Consider the following 17559-nt stretch of genomic DNA (forward strand, 5'->3'; position numbering starts at 1 on the left):
GTAAACTATTTAACATGTTTCCTTTATTTTTTGTGGCATCGCGCTGTGCCTTGGTTTGTAAGGCGTTATGTTTAAACTCTAGCACTGCATTGTTATATTATATTTGTGTGACGTTTCTTTAATTACGCGCATTAATTAAATGGGATGTTACAATTAATATTATTTAGTTATTGTTTAATTATTTTTAGAATATAATTTATTAATGTTTAATTATTTTTAGAATATAATTTATTAATATTTAATATTTTTTGAATTTTAAACTTCAGCTTTTATGTATTTATTTTTATTTTTTTTAATTTGTTAATTTTTTTATTCATTTTATTACTTTATTTTTAATTTTCTTTTTCATATATTTTTTAGTTATATATTTTTTAGTTATTTTTACTTTGTTAATTTTTAATTAATAATGATAAATTTTTATTTAAATGTTGGCCTTTATAATATCTAGATTAATTATATTTAATTATATTAAAATTATTTTTACTTATTTATTATTTGTTAGCTTTTGATGTTTTTATTTATTTATTTGATATTATTTATAAGATTTAATTTTAATTTTTTTTATATTTATATATTAATTATTTAATTTTAGATTGTTTATATAATATATAACTATATTAAGTAAAATTATATACCAGCAATGGAAATCCGGTTGATATTTGTATATCGGCATTCCAATTCCGCTAGCTTAGTTTTTTATTTATTTTACATATAATATTTAATTTCAATTTGATTAATATTATTAAGGTGTTGTTTAATTATTTTTATATAATATTTTATTTAATTTCAATTTTATTTCTTATTAAGTTGTTGTTCAAAAGATATGGCTAGAACACGTGGAGCCTCCACACACCCACCTGGTACCTCTAGACAGGAAGAGGAAACACGAGCGAATAGTTCTGTACATGGTGATGTTAGACGCAGACCTACAACTTCTACTTATAGGAGTCGTGGCCATCATGTAACTCGAGAAGCTGCAGCATTACCTGATCCTCCTGTTGTTGAGCAGCATGAGGATGTCACTCAACAGCACGAGGATGTTGTTGATCATCAACAGGGAAATGAAGAAGTTGGCTTTCCTAGAGGTCCATCTGACACTTCATTTTGACGAGCTACAACGATCATGTAGCTCGTGTAGTGTAGGAAGGCCAGGTCAGTATATATATTTATTTTTGTTTATAGTTCATGACCTGGGTAATTTTTACATGCAATTGTTCTGTGTAGGATCGAGGTGAAATAAAATTGATCTCACATGGTAAAAAGTTAAATCAATTTGGAGCTTGTCACCTTGGTATTCAAAAGTTTGTGCTGAATTCGGGTCTGAAGCCTCTATGTGACATTTCTTATGATTACGTCTATAAGGGCTTAATATTGGCGTTTATAGAAAGATGGCCCAAGGAAACCAACACTTTTCATCTACCCATTGGCGAGACGACCATCACCCTAGATGACGTCTCTTGTCTTCTTCATCTACCTATTGTCGGAGAATTTTGTCCCAATGAACCCCTCGACTATGATGGTGCATTGAAGACTGTTATTACGCTTCTGAGGGTGGAGCGACCCATAGCTTCAGTTGAGCTCAAACAATGTCATGGTCCCCAACTTAGACTCAATTGGTTGAGGAACCTTTACAATGATTGTTTTGAAAAACAACAATGGGAATTTGCAGCATTGGCGTATTTATTGCACCTTATTGGATGCACTAACTTTGCTGACAAGAGCACCACCTTTGTTAGTGTGTCTTACTTGGAGTTGTTTAGAGATGTCTGGTCGTGTCACAGATACGCGTGGTGAGTTGTTGCTCTTGCACACCTCTACGAGCAACTTGGTGATGCTAGCTTTGTTGGGACAAAGCAAATGTTTGGATATCTAACTCTCTTACAGGTACACATATGCCTTATACTTTTATTATATTTAATGTTTTAGAGTTGGATATATGAGCACTTCCCTACTTTGGGAAGACAGCAGTTGCTCACTTCCCGAGCCGCACGATTTGTGATTGGAAGGCAGACGTCCAACCTACACGATGTCAGGACTCAACTAGATGCCTTGACATATGATGGAGTGATATGGGCTCCATATGGATCACACAGAGATACTCGTGTCTTTATGATAATATGCATGTTTTCTGGGTTCATCAGGATCGGTACCATTGTTCACCGTCATCTACCAGAGCGTGTCTTGCGACAATTTGGGTATGAGCAGTTCCAGATGCTGACATTCCCACCATTGATGATTGGTGGATACATTTGAGACAATATGTCTTCGTTAATGTCACACCAACGTCCTCTCCATCAGTAGGTGCGACTACATACCTACAGTGGTTTAGGAGGGTATCTCATCCCTATATTATTCCTGGTGTGGAGGACGAGCGACCTAATCTTGTGCCCCGACAACGCCGACATCTCCCAAACGATATTCCATTGGGCAGAACATCTGAGTCATCTCCCAGAGGTTTATTGGTATGTGATCAGTTTATATTTTTTTGTATTTATGTATGTTAATTTTTATCTTCTGCTTAATTGTGCGGTCATTGCAGGGCACAATGAGATGCATCGTCACCGACCTAAAACAAATGATTGACTGTCGGGATGTCAACGAGGGCACGGTTGCCTGGGAACGAATGAACGAGTTATTACAAATAGTTCAACAGGCGTATGAAGAAGGTAGAGGAGGTCGCACTGTACGAGGCAGACGATCATGTAGTTCTACATAACTTTTTATTTCGTTTTGTGATGTTTAGAACTTTCATTTGATTTTGTATTTAGTTGTGTTGAACTTTATATTTATTTTAAGAAAAACCATTCGTCCATAATTTAAGCATTTTATATTATAATCACACTAAGGCCAAAATATATTTGTCCCTTGGCTAGAGGAGTAAGCATTTCATTTATACGCTAAATAATTACAAATTATTTTTCTTTCTCCAAAAGAGAATCTTAAAAATACAAACGATAATGAAAATGATAATAAACAAAATACAAATTTCAGTCCTGCATAAGATCTATTTAACTAGTATTGACGCCCATAAAAAGATGACCAGGCCCTTGCCTTAGGGTAACACTGACGGGATGATATGATATCCATCATGGGTATAAGACAACCTTCTTCTAGTTGAACCTGAAAATAACAAAATAGTAAATGAAAAAAACTATATTCATTAGGTATACAGATTCATATTAACTTTACCTGCACAAAATGACAACCATGAAAATGTCCGATACAGATAAGTCGATGTTGTCTCGCATTAGACGATGGTGAAGTACGCAGTGGGAATATAGTACAATTTTGAACTGATGACAAAAAAGACTATGATGACATTATATCGACTAGCAATTGCATACCCCATGTCCGGTATAGTCCTCCACTTGTTAGTCTTAGCCTATTATTAAATAAATAAATTATTCTGAAATATAATGGTAAAAAATCATCATTAAATAATTGTGAAGTATAACACCATGTACCCCTGATTGTGAATAAACTAGCAAAGAGTTTCTTAGTTGTTCAAGTTGGTCATAACTCCCCACTAATGTTGCATATTTGTCACGCCATTGACTAAGTTCTTTAAACAAATCATTTCGGATAAGTGGCCATGACTCTTCACCCATCCCCAACAATGCAGCAATGCATCTAAACCCGCAGTGTGAATCTACAACAACATCGACTACATCAACAATATAAGGGTGACAAATCAGATGAAATTGATCTAACATAGGTATTTTTCGTTCACCACTTTTGACTTTAGATTTAATTAGATTCTTTGCTGAAGAACTCTCAATTGTTGAATGCAAAGCGTCTATATGCTCAAAATATGACGGTTCACGCTTTGTAGACCTTTGAGATCAATGACTCTTTTGTGCACCCTTCGTTTTAACTTTATTGCTTGGAGGTATCATTGATGTCTTAGAAGGACATACAATATCAAGTAACTTTTGTTTGATAAAGACTTTTCCTGCAATGTCAACTTCTTTGAATTTATTAAGCACTAGATACAGTTCCCTTTCAATGCATAATTGTCCTTGCGCTGGCATAGATGAAATATTTGAGAAGGTTAATGTTGTCCATAGGATATGAACTTCAGGCAGAGGAATCACGCCAGGGTCATAACGTGCTAATTCACAGGCACATGGAAGACCAAAAGTTTGTCTTAGGACGCATCCACAAAGATGACTATCAAATCCTATATGCTTAACTCGGTCCACCTCTGCTGCAATGAGTTCTAAAGCATATCTCGATACATATCCAACCAATCCTTTATACCTGTATGCCTTAAAAGCGTCGCTCATTAGATTAAGACTCTGTTCAAATGACACCCTTATTTGGTTATGTTGCAAGATGATGACGTTATGAATTGCATCCCAACACGAACACAAGTCTCCCATACTACTACCCAAGACATTCTTCAGACTCCAATGAGTAGACTCAACCCTGATACAAATGTTATGATCAATAACATAAAACATATAAGAAAAGAACTTCCAAAACTAAGATATAGACATACCTGTTTGTTGTTGTAGTTCCTAAATGCATTACTTTATTTGTCCATGCCTTCATAAAGTATTTTTTATACGGAATGATCCAAGACTCATTCACATATTCAAAGAATAAAGGCCATGAAATACAAACATGGTGAAGATGATCAACATAGTGAGTAAACTTTGACTCATCTTCTTAATCCATCACATTTTCCCAAGCTTTCAGGACAACATCCCATGCCTCAACAAAATTCACTAACATTTTGCATTTCGCTTGCACATTTTTTTGAATATGGAATCGACATAATAGATGATAACATTCAGGAAATACAATGCCAACAGAATTCATCAAAGCTAGATCCCTATCAGTAACAATGACGTGTGGACCACCCTCAGATGTCATAAATAAATCTCTAAATCTTTCTAGAGCCCAAGTGAAATTATTTTGTCGTTCACTTGATAAAAATACAAAAGCTGCCGAGAAAGTTAACCCTGTTGATGTGACCCCAACAATCTCAAGTAGTGGCAAATGATATTTGTTGGTTTTATATGTGCTATCCATCAAGAAAACAACATTGAAATTAAAACAAAACATAAAAAAATATTATTAAAACAATAAACATTAAATATAAAATTTAAATAAATAACAAATAAAAAAATTATTAAAAAACTATTAACATTAAATTAAAAGGAAATTAAATTTTCAACCAATTAATAAAATTAAAAATAAAAATATAAAACAAATACGTTAAATAAATAAAATATTATACCTAAAGCTAACACAACACAACTAACAAAATATTTGAAATAATTAAAAAAGCATTTCAAAAAAAAATTCAATAAAGCAAAATACAAACCGGATTTCGATTTCTGGTTTGTGTAAAATCAAATATGTGGTTATCATTACCTCTGTAAGTTGGTTTGTATTAAAAATGAAGAATTAAAGATTGAACAAAATATTTTATTTTTAAAAGTTGGAAAAAAATATAAATTAAATAAAATATATAATGAATCATAAAAAATATAAACAATTTACAAATTTAACAATTGAATCGTTTTCATAAAAATCGGATATCGTAATCCGTTTAATTTGTGAAGCGGATTTCTAAATCCGTTTTTGGGCAACCAGGTGTTGCCAGTGCTTGTGTACAAATTCGTTTTCTGTAAAATCGGATATCAAAATCCGTTTAATTTTTGAACCGTATTTCAAAATCCGTTTTTGGGCAGAACCAGATGTCGAAAGCCGGGTGTATGCTTTCTAAGTTTTTTTTTCTCTTTTCGATGTCATTATCTATCATTTTCTATCTGCATCTTGAAACACAAATCACCCATTCATAACCATTCACAAACATGCATTCCCTAAACAAAATATGTAAAATGCATTCGATTTATACAAAGCTTATTGTATAAAATGTGTTGATATATGAAAGTTGAACAAGCATATGATAGTATTTCAAAAGGATGGATGATGGACGTCAAACAATAACTTACATACCTTAAGAAGATAAAACTTAAAAAACTGAAAAATGGAAGAACGTTTCGATAAACCTGATGTAACCAGCGGAAGTGCAAACACAGTTGACTGTGAAAGCCGTAGTTCTGAAAACAACAATGAAAGTGACTTGTCGAGGGAGAAGGGCGCAACATAAGAACCAAATCCAACTCTCAACTCTCAACTCTCAGTTCACCTAACGTAGTAACTATTTTAATTACTTTTACCTACTTAAGAAAGAGGTGAGTCAGAAGGGTAAAATGGACTGCACAATTAATATTTGGGAGTGCAGTAAAAGTGTTTGGAGGTGTAGGGAGAAGCCCCCACCAACACATTATTCTTGTTTCTCATAGCATCGTGTCTGTTTCGGCGTGTCCATGAATAGGGACGTGTCACGCAATGAAATGTGTCTAACACCACCCACTATGTGTTCGTACTGCGTCGGAAGTTGGGAAACACAATCACACCGTCGTGTCAAAGCTTCATATCTCTCCTATTCAATTATAAAATGGTGATTAAAGCAATTTAGTGCATAACTATTACCATTTTCCACATAGAAGCCACTACAACCCTCGGTTCCAATAGAGTTTGAGACAATTATCAATAGGTTACATATTTGGACCCATTGCTTAAGGTATTATAAATAAAACTATCAATTTAGTTTAGCCTGCTTGGTTTGGTCCTGATCTATATGGGTCAGAGCCGCAAAAACCATAAAACTAAAAATTCACATACAAAAAAGTCTACAAGGCCAAAATAACAATAAAAGTCACATGGGCTAGATCAACCTATCGGTCGATCTATGAAAGTCGATTTTAAGATAAACATGGTTGGGTTGGAACCAAGTCAAGTAGGCCATTTAGGTTGGGTCTGGGTCAAAATGCGTTTAGGTGAGATCAAGGTTGATGAGTTCTAGTTCGTCAAGGTCGAAGCTCGAGCTGACTCGGCCAGGATTAAACCTTGAGTCAAGTCGGTTGGCTAGGGTGTCAAGTCGAGTTGGCTATAATGAAGAATTGAGTTGAGCTAATCCATATTGAAGCTTGAGTTGAGTTTACTCGGGTTGAAGGTCCACCCAAGTTGTAACATCCCGGCCAGATATTACAAATTTAAATAATTAAAATAGGGAATAAGTATAAAATCGTATTTATGATAATTGCTTTTTCCAAAACGTGGGAAAATTTAAAGCATTTATTATACCATAATAAACTAAAATCCACAAACTATAATTATCGATTACAAATTTTGAGTCTGGTAAGCTAAATGTTTACAAAATGTTTAAAATTCATAAAACAAGAAAACATTATAAAGGTTTTTCCCCAAGCTAGCCCTTCTCCGAAACTATGATTCACCAGCAACACCTACAACATCATCTGCTCCAGTGTAACGCATTACACGATCATCGCTAAACACAAGTAGATCCGGTGAGCTCAACAAAATAAAATTGCACTACACAATATAATAAATAACCATACAATATTCCAACAGTTCTAATACTCCCAAGTCTCATCACATAGTATACTATTCTCTCACAACCAACTAGTTTCCTTTCCTACGCCCTAACGCCTCCTGGGAAGAACAAGCAACAACCCTTACTTGTTCACTAAAATCCGGTAAGAACATTACTTTCCTTAGGACTTATAAGCAACCACCCTTGCCTGCTCAATAAAACCCGGCAAGAGCATAACCCTTACCTATTCACCAAAACCTGGTAAGAGCGTTGTTTTTTGTAACGTCCTAGCCGGAAATTACTTGTTAAAGTAAAAACAAAATAAAATTTAATTAAACAACCTCATTTATTATCAAAAATTCTCAAAATGCGGGAAAAAATTTAAAACTTTAAGTCCAACGCGCCAAATTAGATAATATAATCCACGGCAATACCGGAATACAAATATATTTGTCTATGAAATTATTACAATAAATCCATATTCTGACAAAATAAAATCAGTAAAAACTCCCAAGAGGTCCCCACTCCGTCCCTATGCATCAGCCTGCTCACCTGCATCAACATATGCTCCCATGTAACAAGTTACATGATCATCACCACACACACACAGATAGGGTGAGCTCATTTAAATAAACCAAACAAAATTAATATTAAATAAGTCATTTCAACATTAAAACCTGGGTTGGTATTCTTCTCCCTTTTTCCTTACTTCTCCATTTCCAACACTTGCATTAGACGTATGTCATTTCTATACCCTTTAGGTGAGATCAATGATCGATCTTCGCTGCACAAGTGTCTACTCGACCCTCCAACTACAGGCCACCACCTGATAGTCCACACGTGGGAATAACTTTGCCACAACATCTCACCGTGACACCAAGTGGAGCTCCCCAAAACAAACATAAGTTTGTAGTTGTTCCCAGAATACCAAAGCTCTATCAGAATACACTGAAGAGGGCAATCACCCGAAACCTTGCCGTATGAGCCACAACTCGCACACTCCACTGGACTTTCTAAACCACCAAGATACAACCTAGAGTGGTCACGTGTTACCCCAATACAAGTTACACTCGTAACTGGGCCCCCAGCCAAAGCCTCGCATCATGAAAATCACCTAAAGCTATGTAGAAGCCTTTCCTCGCGCACCATCACTAAACAAAAACCGCCTGGCGCGCATCTCACGCCGCTAGGCGGAATCTGGGTCCAGACCGTTTGGCGGGCATCACACACCGCCAGGTGCCAAGCACCAAGCAGGAGTGTTGCTGCCCCGTCATCGCCTGGCGGACCCCAAGCCTGCCGCTTGGCGCTAAGCACCCTTTAGAGCCTCTACAACACTTCTTCCGCCTGGCAGAACCAACACTATCGCCAGGCACCTCACAGCTTCCAGTACTACTACTGCTTCACTTCTGCCTGGCGAAACCCATCCTGCCGCCAGGCGCCATCTCGTCTAGTGGCCACTGCCACTAAGTTGATTGTCTATCGCCTGGCGGCTTGCCTCGCACTGTTAGACGCCATACCAGTAGCGCAATGCTACCAGTTTTTGGCACATCAAACGGGTTCTAATGGACCCCAAACAATCCAAGCACAAATTATAGCACCAGTATAGTAATCCAATCATAGTTCTATAACTTGATACTTATGCACAAGTTTAATCATGCTAATGAATCCATATTACACATACAATTTTAACACAACACCAATAAAGAGGATTACAATCTAGGCTGTTATAGGGACATACCTCTCACCTGTCTAAACATATGCATATCACAGAATCACACTATCACATACATTCCTTATATCATATTTCTTATTTAATAACACGTTGTTCTTAAACACCATCATACTTTGTACTTGATATTCATCCCATTACTAATAAACAAACTCAATACCAATTAATCATCCACACGATTTCATCACATCTTCTAAGTTATTACAATTACTTATCAGGTTCTCATACCTCCTTATATGATTTAAAACATGCATCCCTATCATTACATACTCATACTTACATCCTTTGATATCTAATGCTTTAGGTTTCCTTCACTTCACTACCTCATTGATTTCCAACATACCACCAGGTTATCCCATATAACCCCCTAATACACACAATTTTAACAGCACTCTTAATAGACACCAGAGCTGTGGTGTCGCCTGGCAGGTCTCATGCGACCGCCAGGCGGTTTTCAAGAAAATTCCAGAAACCCAGATGCAATGCAGATGACAACGAACAATGTCATTCTCAAATACTTAGCACATCACAAGTATAAACAATTAAAATTTAAAACAATCAATAGAAACTCCCCTAACCTGAATATTCCTTGCCCGAGACAAAAACTAAACTCTCCCTTTGATGTTGGCGCCGTGAACCCATTAAACTAGCTTCAATCTCTCTGCAACTAACCTCCAAGGCAGCCCCCACATCCTGAATTTTCCCTCTCCTACTGTTCACAATGTTCCAATTTCGAAAGCTTTTCTCTCTCACCCTAATTCTCTCTTAATTATGCCTTAAAATGTCTTAATGAAGGTAAAAACGAAAATGGCTTTTAAATTGGGTTTAATTGGCATTCAAAGAATTGTTTTTCTAGCCCCTTCTTAGCTGCCACCTAGGGTTTCCGTGCCTCTTCACCTCCATGCTAGGGTAAGTTTTAACAAAAAGAAAGTTATTTTGTTCAAGCCAAGGTTTGAAAAATCACCACACAATTGCAATTCAAGTGCACAACCAACTCAACCAAGTCATCTTTCATGCCAATCTTTATGCATATAACACTATCTATTACTCATCACGCTCCCACACATCATCAGAAAAAATAAACAATAAAATTAAATAACACATAAATGGCATGCATAAGACTTGAACCCAAGTCCTCTCACACAATAAAGTACTCTCAACCACTTGAGCTAGTACTTTTCCACATCATAAAGGTTAGCATTAATTGCCGTAGAGGCTTTTACTACCCTCATTTAATTAAATTCATATTTATTTAATTATTTAAATTAGTGGGTCTTACACTTTTCCTAAGACTCACAACTCATAATCCTTAATCCTTGACTTCCAAATTTTCCTCTGGATGCCTCTTGATTCTACACCCTTTGATGATTACATTGATTGATCTTTGCTATCACGAGTGTCTACTCGCCCCTCTGACTACAAGCCATCAGCTAATAGTCCACATGCAGGAATAAATTTGCCACAGCCACGATCCGCGACACCAAGTGGAGTTCCCCAATACGAACTACAGTCTGTATTTGTCCCAAGACTACCAAACTCGTTAGATAACACCGAAGAGGGTAATCTTTCGGAACCCATCTGCACGAGCCATGATTACGCACACTCCACTGGACTTCCAACCTCGAGTGGCCATGTGTTACCCCAATACAAGTTGCACTCGTAACTAGGCCCCATCAAAGCATCATATCAAGACCTCTAGACGAAGTTATGTAGAATCCCTCGTGTACTCCATCACTGCATCCAAAACCGCCTAGCACAACATTCACGTCGCTAGGTTAATTCACGTTCTAGACCACTTGGCAGAACACTTGGCGTCACCAGGCGCTAACCCACTGGATTTTGTGGCCTATCTCTTGGCGGTTTAAACCGTTCCGCCAGACACCACAGCAGTAATTGGTAATTTACTAGTATTTGACACTCTAGAATATGACACTCCTTTCATGCAAAACATGCATCCATGATAAGTAAATACACTTCCATATCATTAAGTTGAACTCAACTACACAATATCACATCATACATCAAACACAACCATATTCTTTCTTTTATACATCATGGAGAATCACAATAAATCCACATAAAATCATCAAAACAAAGTGTTATATACCCAATACACAATCCTGGACAATCAAACAATATACAAACCAAGAAGAACACATAACCATTGCCCCAAAATATCGCATGGGCAATAAAATAGTAATAATGATAATAATAAAACAACAACAACAATAACAATAATGATGATGATAATAATAATAATAAAACGAAACAATAAAAATAAAAATAATGAAAATAATAATAAAATAAAATGAAACAATAATACTAATAAGATAAAATAATAAGATAAAATACTAATAATAATAATAATAATAATAATAATAATAAAATAAAATAATAATAATAAATAATAATGATAATAAAATCATAAATAAAATAAAACAATGATAATTATAACAATAATAATAAAATAACAGTAAAATAAAAAAATAAAAAATAATATTAATAAAGATAATTATAAAATGAAATGAAAATAATAATAATAATAATAATAATAATAATAATAATAAAATTAAAATTATAAAAATAAAAATAGTAATAAAAATAATAATAAAAATTATATAAATAATAATATTAAGAATATAAATAATACTATTAATTATAATAATAATAATAATAAAACGAAATTTTAAAAATAATAATAATAATAATAAAAATAATAATAAAGTAAAATGAAATGAAATAATAATAATAAAAAGTAATATTAATAAAATAAAATAATAATAATGATAAATAAAGCAATAATAACAAAACAACAATAATGATAATAAAATTATCAATAAAACAAAACAATGATAATAATAACAATAATAATAAAAACAATAGTAAAAATAATTATAAAATAAAATAAAATTAACAATAATAATAAGAATATCATGCACACATATACTCATAACATCATGCCACGTGTTCATATATGCGCCTACAATAAATTAAATAATTAAAACATCAGATTAATGGCATACGCAAGACTTAAACCCAAGTCCCCTTCAAATGCACCAAGCGTGTCTAACCACTTGAGCTACCATTGCTCCTTTTTCATAATTCTCCGCATTAATTACTTTATAGGTTCCTTCCCTCACATTTATTAAATAAATATTTATTTACTTACTTAATTTTCTCGGGTCTTACACAAGTTGCTACACGTTAAAGGTCAAATGGAGTTGGCTTGCATTGAAGCTCAAGCGAAACTAGCCAGTGTCGAAGGGACGAACACCAGTGCAGGATGGGGATTTGACAGTGGTTGTTTTTAATATTCTGCACCAATTCCCGAACCGAAGCATATTGGGATAGGCCAAAAGGGGAAGGCTTTTGGACTCGGGTGTGAACCGAAGCCATAGATCAACCTTCTGCCTTAGTTCAACTTGACCCGAAGCCATATATCTCTACGTTTCTACTTCGGTTCAAGTTGACCAGAAGCCATATATCCAACCTTTTGCTTCAGTTATCCTGCAACCAAGGCCATATATGTCACTAAATTTTTAATTTATTTAAAAATTCGATGAGCTTTTGGCCTCTTCTAATTAAGAGTTGTCTCAATCTAGTGGCTCCTCTGATGGGTCTCTTAGTGATTGCTTCGTCCTTTGATGAACTATGATGCTCAAACCATATATTTGTGAAATGAAAACATCACAAAACATTAATATGCAACATATAAAATCACATAAAAAACATTATTTAACAAAACACTTAAATTTTAAAAGGAACGTGAAATTCATACATAAAGTTATTTATTGGTCATATGTATATTCCTTCATCGCGATCTTCTCGAATTGCATGTACATCATAAACTAAAGGGACTTCATCAACATTTATCGTTCTTCTAAATGGGTGGGTGACAACTATATTAAGATTACTCAGATTCTCTTCATTAGGATCTGTTTTTTTTTTCATGAAGAGCGACAAACCAATGTTCAGACACAGGATCTTTAACATAGAAAACTTGAGATGCTTGTTTTGCCATGATAAATCGTTTGTCTCGATAACCCACCTTTCGAAAATCAGCTAGAGTCATCCATGATTCATTCATTTTGACACCACTTTTATTGTCAACACACTTACATTTGAATACTGGAATAGTAAACACGGTATAGTCAACCTCCCATATCTCTTGTATTACACCATAGTATGTCATTGATCCAAATACAGGATTTTGATATTTAGATGTAGAAAATTGTAGCGACTCAACTTCAAGACTGACTCCACTATTTTATATTGTGATTCAAAGACTTCGTATAGAATGTGCAATCATTAATTTCATAACCTGTACAACATATGACATCATGTTTCAACTCATTCGCTAACCACATCAAAGTCTCAGAAGATTGCGAATCTTTCAAAACCTCAGATTTAAACCAAGGCATGAATGTTCTGTTATGCTCCATCAAATGCCATTTCTGTGATTGTCTTGGATTTTTGTCTTTCATAATGGCTTTGTATGGAGATTAGTAAGGGATGACCTCATTTATGTTGTTCAATATGTATAGGTGTGCTTGCAACAACTTTTCACAATCTTTGCTAACCACACTCACACCTTGGATGTTGTTACTTATAGAACACCTGTTCAACCATGATCTTTGAGGAACTCCTATTGGTTTTGCTTTTGCCATGTAATCTGAACAAAACTTGACACTTTCTTCAGCAATATACCTTTCGATCATTGAAGCTTCTAGACGATATTAATTTTTCACATACCCTTTTAAAATCTTCATGTAACGTTTAATGGGATACATCCATCTTAAGTATATTGGTCCATAAAACTTGATCCCTCTTACCAAATGAACAAGTAAATGTACCATGATGTCAAAAAATGATGGAGGGAAAAACATATCCAGCTGACATAAGATGATAACAATCTCGGCTTAAAGTTCATCTAACTTTAAAGGATCAATGACTTTGCTACAAATTGAAGTGAAAAATGCACACAAACGTGTTATAGTTTGTCTAACATTTTTGGGTAAAATTCCACGAATAGCTACATGTAACAATTGTTGCATTAAGATGTGACAATCATGAGACTTTAGGCCAACAAGCTTCAAGTCTTGCACGGACACTAAACTCTGAATATTTGAACAGTATCATTGAGGTACCTTGACACTCTTTAAACATAAGCAAAAACTTATCTTTTCTTGTCTGGACATAGTGTAACATGCAAGAGGTAAATAGGTATGCCTACCAACCTCCCTTGGTGCTAAGTTTTCTCGGATCTTCATTTCAACCAAATCCAAATGAGCATTTACTCCATCTTTTGTCTTTCCCTGAATGTTAAGTAGTGTACTAATTAAGTTATCGCACACATTCTTCTCTACATGCATGACATTCATGCAATGCCTAACTTGTAACTTCGACCAATATGGAAGATCAAAGAATATTGATTTTTCCTTCCAAGGACTCGATGCAGATGACTTCTTAGATGTTTTTCCAAATACATGATGTACTTTATTAACTTTTCAAGAATTTGAAGGCCAGTCAATGGAATTGGTGATTCGTCATTCTCTTGATGTCCGTTGAATGCTTTTTGTAACCTTCGATAAGGATGATTAGCTTGTAAAAACCTTTGATGGCGCAAATACATGGTCTTCCTTCCTTTTTTCAATTGATGAGATGTAGTGTTTTCTTCATATATAGAACATGCTTTTTTACCCTTGACACTGTACGCCGACAAATTACCATAAGCTGGAAAGTCATTAATGGTGCAAAATAACATTGCATGCATCCTGGAAGTTTCAGAAGCAACAACATCAAATACTCCAACCCTATCAACCCACAACAACTTCAAGTATTCAACTAGTGGATTGAGATATACATCAATGTCCTTTCCAAGCTGCTTTGGACCAGATATCATCAAAGACAACATCATGTATTTTCTCTTCATGTAGAGTCCAAGAGATAAGTTGTAAATGAATAATATAACGGGCTAACAATTGTGGTTTGTACTTAAATTACCAAATCGATTCATTCCATCGGTAGCTAAGCCAAACTGAACATTTCTACATTCTTGACCGAACTTGGGAAATTCCAAATCAATATTTTTTCCATTGCATTGAATAAGCTGGATGACGAAGCATGCCATCTAAGGTTTTTAGCGTCTTTAGGATTTGCAAACAAATGCTCAAGTCTGGGCACGATTGGAAGGTACCAGACTACTTTCAAAGTAGATCCTTCCTTTTCTATTTGAGCAATATCCTCACTATTTCTTTTTTGCTTGTACCGTGATGACCCACACTTTGGACATTTTTTTTAAATCTTCAAGTTCTTTTCTGTATAATATGCAATCATTAGGACGTGCATGTATCCTTTTATACTTCATACCCGTCAGACAAAGAATTTTCTTAGTGCATTGTTTCGAGTGGGTAGAGTATTATCCTCGGGAAGCATTTCATTCAAGAGCACGAGCAATTATGTTAAACTTTTATCCATCCACCCATTGGTCGCTTTCAAATTCATAAGTCTTAAAACCACTGAAAACCACGTGAACTTAGTTGACTCGACATACAATGGAGTTTCCGCATCAGCAGACATCGTGTCATAGACATGCGCTTGTGCAAATGCTTCTACGCCAACACCCCGTATCATGTCCTCCATATTGTCTTCTTGCACTCGCTCTTCCATGATGGAATTGACAACATATTCAGTTCGGGAAATAGTTGGAAAGTCTATTAATTCGCTGTGCCATGTCCATATTGTATAACTTCTAAGGAAATCATCACAAATAAAATGTTATCTAACTTGAGTTGCATTCAAATTTCTCCCATTCAAACAATTGACACAAGGACATCTATACTTCACCTCATCATCACTTCTACCCTCATAACGTTGCGCAAATTGTATAAATTCTTCTACTCCGTTCTCATACTCAACACTGATGCATGGGGAATTAATCCAATCTCGATCCATACGTATATATACTGAAATTGCGTGAACAATTTCAGTAATCTTTGAATCAATGCTCACGTCACTAGTGTAATCAAGGTGTGCCCTATCCCATTCAAGAAGATTCACTTTCTTTATTTTATTTGAACATAATACTTTTAAAATACATATCTTAAATTTTACAAAATTTTGCTAGCGTTTCGCATTATTCTTCAGGATACACAAAATGAAAGTAATTATCAACCACAATCAAATATGCACCCAAAGATCAATACAAAATACAATTGACAAATATTCATGAATTTTAAGATATGTATATTAAAATATATATGGACTAATAAACTGTTAGAAAATGATTAATCTTCTTAAACTGTCCAACTGGACAATTCATTTTGAATACATTTAAATTATTAGTATTGTCTCCTTTTAAGTTATATCTTACGAAATACAATTTTTATGAAAAATTGGAGACAATAAATAATTATCGTATTCAATCTCAAACGGGAAACTAAGGCTAATACGATATATTTAAGCATATAATGAATAACATATCTAACATCCAAATAAGTGGAATAGAAAAATATAGACTCACATTATTAAAAATAAAGGTTAGAAGATTATGTACCTGCGAGCGTGACACATGAACAATAATAAAGATACAGAAGGCATTTTCGTGCCAATTAGGTGCAATACCAACCGCTAGCACTCCAAACTTGGTGCACACTACAACATTTGAATAAATATCACCTGCAAAACAGATAACATTCCAATCCATTACAACAAACTACATGGACTTTTCTTCCAACCATCTTTCATTTCACTAAATTGCCTAAAACATATAGCATTCATGCCACCACCTTCAATGCACACAAACGAACAATAAACCGATTGCACATAGACAGTAATACGAAGAAAAAAATATCACAAAATCACTCACTAGTGGAATCGAAATTCAGTAATATGCGAGAAATGGAGAAGTGGTCGAAGAAGCCCCACAAATTCGAAGAGGACCCGCTGTCGTCAAAGCCAAGAAGACGAAACAAAGATGTTGCCACTACACACCACTACGTCGCACGGAGTCGCTGTCGTCGATGGAAAACCCACCAACAGAGCCATCATTGATGCAAGGAAGAACCACCCAACACCACCGTTGTTAACGACACTACCACCACAACAACCGTCCACCGTCGCGATGAAGAACTAGTTGTAGAGGGCGAGCCAACGCGAAGTCGCAGAGTGGAGAAGAAGAAAGCAGCGCGCGAGAGGAAGAAGATGAAGTTCTACGCGAAAAAGTTTTCGCAATAAATCCCTAAATTAAACTTTAGGCCTTGGTTCTAATTAATAACTGAAGCATATAACCTTAGGCCTCGGTTATAATTCCACCTGAGGCATATAAGGTCCCTTTTTGGCCTCATTTGTTTTAAACCCGATGCCTATAACTTCCACCTGATTAATTAATAATAAAATTTGAATTTCTGCATAGGTT

At 35.0% G+C, this 17559-nt stretch overlaps 2 protein-coding genes across 2 annotated transcripts; one reads left to right on the forward strand and one right to left on the reverse strand.

Annotated features, from left to right (window-relative positions):
- Positions 1-823: 823 nt before the first annotated feature.
- LOC114165280 lies at positions 824-2716 on the forward strand. Its single transcript, XM_028049933.1, has 5 exons — positions 824-1069; positions 1225-1731; positions 1927-2146; positions 2206-2462; positions 2540-2716. Exons 1-5 carry the CDS (start codon positions 824-826, stop codon positions 2714-2716), a joined length of 1407 nt encoding a protein of 468 aa, XP_027905734.1.
- A 296-nt stretch (positions 2717-3012) lies between these two features.
- LOC114165281 lies at positions 3013-15812 on the reverse strand. Its single transcript, XM_028049935.1, has 4 exons — positions 15697-15812; positions 3863-4428; positions 3465-3664; positions 3013-3120 (listed from the first exon to the last, which is right to left on the reverse strand). The coding sequence occupies exons 1-4, from the start codon at positions 15810-15812 to the stop codon at positions 3013-3015; spliced, it is 990 nt and encodes a 329-aa protein (XP_027905736.1).
- Between the last annotated feature and the right edge of the window lie 1747 nt (positions 15813-17559).

This window comes from Vigna unguiculata, chromosome 10 (genome assembly GCF_004118075.2).
Source record: "Vigna unguiculata cultivar IT97K-499-35 chromosome 10, ASM411807v1, whole genome shotgun sequence".
NCBI lineage: Eukaryota > Viridiplantae > Streptophyta > Magnoliopsida > Fabales > Fabaceae > Vigna > Vigna unguiculata.